The sequence below is a fragment of the Canis lupus genome, chromosome 21 (genome assembly GCF_011100685.1).
Source record: "Canis lupus familiaris isolate Mischka breed German Shepherd chromosome 21, alternate assembly UU_Cfam_GSD_1.0, whole genome shotgun sequence".
NCBI lineage: Eukaryota > Metazoa > Chordata > Mammalia > Carnivora > Canidae > Canis > Canis lupus.
This window is the reverse complement of record NC_049242.1, coordinates 26,811,770-26,817,012: the sequence shown is the minus strand read 5'-3', so window position 1 is coordinate 26,817,012 and position 5,243 is coordinate 26,811,770. Positions and strand designations below refer to the sequence as shown.

The 5,243-nt window shown below is 41.1% G+C and overlaps 1 protein-coding gene across 1 annotated transcript; it reads left to right on the top strand.

The window, feature by feature from the left end:
- Positions 1-2,373: 2,373 nt before the first annotated feature.
- Positions 2,374-3,425, top strand: LOC485221 (olfactory receptor 52M1). The gene has a single exon (XM_038568145.1). It carries the CDS (start codon positions 2,374-2,376, stop codon positions 3,325-3,327), a length of 954 nt encoding a protein of 317 aa, XP_038424073.1. The 3' UTR covers positions 3,328-3,425.
- Positions 3,426-5,243: the final 1,818 nt, after the last annotated feature.

Below are 5,243 nucleotides of genomic sequence, written 5' to 3'. Positions count from 1 at the left end.
GAAAAAACCAGGACAGGTTCCCCTTTACTGAGCTCCCCTGGTCACTTCAATCACAGGCTGGTACCTGTGTGCTCTGGTCTTGCCCCAGCCCCACTGATTCAGCCCTCTTATCATCCCTTTTCACTGCAATTTCCAGTACTCTGTTCTCATTTGTAATAATCTAGGAGAACCTTGAGGTAGAGGGGAAATCCAGCTCATGGAGAGGAATTTTATGGGATAAAGTCACTACTGATTGTCATTATCGTAGTACCATGGCTACCTACAGAGATAGGCATTCCAAAGTTTTTTTGAACTTTAGTGGATGTATTTTTAGGTTTGAACATTATTTTCAACAACTAAAAAGAGATAATGCTTAGAGTTAATGTGTGTCAGACATTGCATTCTCCTTTAATCCTTATGCCTCCTCTAGGCCACATGTGTTAAAGTTTGTTGTGAAACGAAGTCATTCGTGTAATTTATAGGATAACTTCATTTGCCTCAGCAACTATGGCCACAATCTGAAGCCAGATCTGGAAAAATCCAAAGGCCAGATTACTAATTACCCTACTATATTCAACCCAACAAGGCATAAAATGTAGAAAACAAAGCTTCCGTGCTTTTTCCACATCCCTTGACATTTCCCTAATACAGATCCACATTCTGGTATGATCCTTTAGATCCTGGGAAAAAAAACACTGTTCCTATGTCTTTTTCAAAATACAAATATCCCTTTTTAATGACTAAGTAAGGCATTTCTTCTCTAGCCAATACTCATCCTCTAGGTTCTTGCCACTCAGAACTGAATGTGTCTTCTTCCTTCCTGGGGATAACCCTCTTTGTCTCTCTTATCTTTTTTTTTATTTGAGTTCAATTTGCCAACATTTAGCATAACACCCAGTGCTCATCCCGTCAAGTGCACCCCTCAGTGCCCATCACCCAGTCACCAAACCCCCTGCCCACCTCCCTTTCCACTACCCCTTGTTCATTTCCCAGAGTTAGGTGTCTCTCATGTTTTGTCACCCTCACTGATATTTTCACTCATTTTCTCTCCTTTCCCTTTATTACCTTTCACTAATTTTCACATTCCCCAAATGAATGAGACCATATAATGTTTGTCTTTCTCCGATTGACTTATTTCACTCAGCATAATACCCTCCAGGTCCCTCCACAAATGGTGAGTATTTGTCATTTCTAATGGCTGAGTAATATTCCATTGTTTACATAGACCACATCTTCTTTATCCATTCATCTTTCAATGGACACCAAGGCTCCTTCCACAGTTTGGCTATTGTGGACATTGCTGCTATAAGCATTGGAGTGCAGGTGTCCCGGCATTTCACTGCATCTGTATCTTTGGGGTAAATCCCCAGTAGTGCAATTGCTGGGTGGTAGGGTCTATTTTTCACTCTTTGAGGAACCTCACACAGTTTTCCGGAGTGGCTGTACCAGTTCACATTCCCACCAACAGTGCAAGAGGGTTCCTCTTTCTCCACATCCTCTCCAACATTTGTTGTTTCCTGCCTTGTTAATTTTCCCCATTCTCACTGGTGTGAGGTGGTATCTCATTGTGGCTTTGATTTGTATTTCCCTGATGGCCAGTGATGCAGAGCATTTTCTCATGTGCTTGTTGGCCATGTCTATGCCTTCCTCTGTGAGATTTCTGTTCATGTCTTTTGCCCATTTCGTGATTGGATTGTTTCTCCAATCTTATCTTCTATTGAGTCTCCATAAAGGAAGAAGGCCCTTGCAAGGACCTGCCTCTGGGCAGACAAAAAAAAAAAAAGGAGCTATATTCAGCAGCTTTCATCTTTCAAGAATCCCTTTGTTTCCATCTTCCAAAGTGCTCCTTCTTCACTGGCCCATGTCTCTACTTTGGCCTGTAGATTAAATATTTCAGCTCATCTATTAGCAAATGCTGGCCTCCAGTTTAAACCTTGATTTACCATAGAACCTAGACAGTCTCAGGACTCTATCATTCTAGCTTTCAGCATCAACATGTCGCTTTCGAAGGAGCTCTCATTTTGAGACATTCTAATATAATCCTGGGAGATATTACATAGCCTACCTGCAGAGTTAAATGATTAAATAGGTACCAGTCTGCCTCAGGTCATTTCATTTATGGACACAAGAACATTACTCTGAGTCCTATTACAAAGAGATACTCTTACATTCATTCAAATATGTAGTTAGCATGTGCCTGGCAAATTTTTTCAATACCATGAAAGTAATAACATGACATTTATACTATGACTTTGTTCCATAATTTCCTCTAAGAAAGTTTATAGCATCAATGAGCCTATTCCTTATTATAGAACTTAATATTCTTGTTTTTTATTTCTAGAAAAAGTTTCTACTACATTTTGGGGCACAAGTGAGAAGGTTCATTTATGAATCATGCTCACTTCTCATAATGTCTGTTCAGTACCCAGCTCCTTCCAGCTCACTGGCATCCCAGGGCTGGAGTCCCTACATATCTGGCTTTCCATCCCCTTTGGCTCCATGTACCTAGTTGCTGTGGTGGGGAATGTCACCATTCTGGCTGTGGTAAAGGTGGAGCATAGCCTGCATCAGCCCATGTATTTCTTCCTGTGTATGTTGGCTGTCATCGACCTGGTTCTGTCTACTTCTACTATGCCCAAACTGCTGGGAATCTTCTGGTTTGGCGCTGGAGACATTGGCCTGGATGCCTGCCTAGCTCAAATGTTCCTCATCCACTGCTTTGCCACAGTTGAGTCCGGGATCTTCCTTGCCATGGCTTTTGACCGCTATGTAGCCATCTGCAACCCACTCCATCACACTACAGTGCTCACTCATACTGTGGTAGGACGTTTGGGGCTGGCTGCCCTCCTCCGGGGTGTACTCTACATCGGACCCCTGCCTTTGATGATCCGCCTGCGGCTGCCCCTTTACAAATCTCGTGTCATCTCCCACTCCTACTGTGAGCACATGGCTGTGGTCACCTTGACCTGTGGTGACAGCAGGGTCAACAATGTCTATGGGCTGAGCATTGGCTTTCTGGTCCTGATCCTGGACTCAACAGCCATTGCTGCCTCTTATGTGATGATTTTCCGGGCTGTGATGGGGCTGGCCACACCGGAGGCCAGGCTTAAAACCCTGGGAACATGTGGTTCTCACATCTGTGCCATTCTGATCTTTTATGTTCCTATTGCTGTTTCTTCTCTCATTCATCGATTTGGTCACCAGGTGCCTCCTCCAATCCACACTCTACTGGCCAACTTCTACCTCCTCATTCCTCCAATCCTCAATCCCATTGTCTATGCTGTCCGCACCAAGCAGATCCGAGAGCGGCTTCTCCAAATCCTCAAGATAGAAACCAAGATCAAATGACTTAACTTTCTTCTCAAACAAGCACACAGAGAAGGGATTGAAATACGCTGGGCATCTTACGAGATGGGAACTTCAAGCAGTCTGAGATGTTGGGCCCAGTGTTCTCCAGGTTTGTGATTCCAAAGGAATGCTAAAAATGGACAACTCTAAATTCTAAGGGTAGTTTGAGTCTTTTTTTTATGACTAAAGGGTATTTGACCTGTCAAATACTATTTGTATTGCTATAGTAATACAAATAGCAATTTGTGTTCAATCAGCTCTCATGTAATTCTTACAGATGTCCTAACATCTTATGAGGTTGGTAGTATTGTTCACATTTTACACATTATAAAAGGTATTTTGTCCTATTTCCAAACTGCATATAAGGTCTCTAAGGCATGTAGCTCAAATGCTTTAGCATTTATAACATATTGTGTTATAAGATACACAGAAAAGATGCTGAGTAAAATGTATGTGTTAAGTAAATCCTAGAAAACTGGATTTCATTAAAACAGCCTTAGCAATAAGCAAAGCATTTTTTATTTAAACCTTTAAAAAAAGATGTTGCTAAAAAGTACTTGTGCTAAGAAAGCATGGAGTGTTCTAGGAGAACATAGCCTGGAAAAAAATGTCAGCTTAATGAGGCAAGACAACCAGGTCTCAACATGACCCTGTACCTCCCCTGTAGACCCACTCCCATCAGGTAGCTTGAAGCATGTGACAACTCCATGAAGAGAACCTTCCCTTCCCACAGGAGCTCTCCCTGGGCCTAGCTGTAAGACCCCTGATCATGAGGTGTGGTCTTTTGAATAAATCACAGGATAGAACTCATAACTTCACCCTATTAAGTCTAGAAACATTGACTTTTCTTTCCAAATTAAGTATTAGTTAAGTATTTAGAAGTATAAAGCACTTTGCTACTTAAGTATCTGTTGAAATTAATAATTACCAATGTAATTATTATAACCACACTGTATAGGTAGGCATTATTATCCCTGCTTGGAAGATGAGAAAGACTGACATTCCCAGAAGTGATAGAATTGTCCAAGTGACTCAGTTTACAAGAGGTAAAATCAGGAATTCAGCAGTTTAAACCTCCAAAACCGCTAGTCCTTCTGGCCCTCATTTTAGTCAGCCATGGAAAAGCCAGAAAGCCTCTTCCCCAAAGTCTGAATGGTTGTGTATTTCATATTCCTTGTAAAGCAGACACTATACTTCCTTATTCCCACCTGGGAATCCACAGATCAGTCTTCTGTCCCAAGTGTAGAGCTGGATTCAGTCTGAGTTCAATTACAAATCCTTAATTATAACTAGACAGGAAGATATTGAGTCTACTAAGCTTCAGGTGTACAACAAATGATCACAGAGCTTAGCATGAAGAGAAATAGTCAAGTACAAGGGAAAGATCACTACATGACAACCAGAAAAAAAGGAATTATCAATTTGCTTTGTCTATTCCAGTTAATTGCCTCACTTTTGGGATATTTAGGATGTGGGATCATTTCGGGTTCTGATTATATTCATATTTCTTCTAATATCTAACCTCTAATATCTTCTAATATCTTCTAATATCTAATACCTAACCTCTATCCCATTCTAACCCTCCATCATGGTGCTTAGTTTCATTTTCCTGAACATTATGTCTAAATCAAGTATTCTCCATATGAATGGAAAAAGCAATCATAAGCAAAGTCCTATTTTGCCCATCCCCACCATGAATGGGAAGCAAGGGAAGAGGTTTAGAGTTAGTGCTAAGTATGTGCTCACTAGCTCTCAGGGCCATCTTGTTTAAGAGTCCAAGAAAGTTCTAGGTCTTTGGGCTTTGCCCTATCGCTGAAGCTCTAGTATTTAACCACCAGGTTAAAAATTGGAGAATAAACCAGATTTCTAACATTTCTTCAGTGTAGAACATTTAGTTTTCTGAAGGAAAATATGCT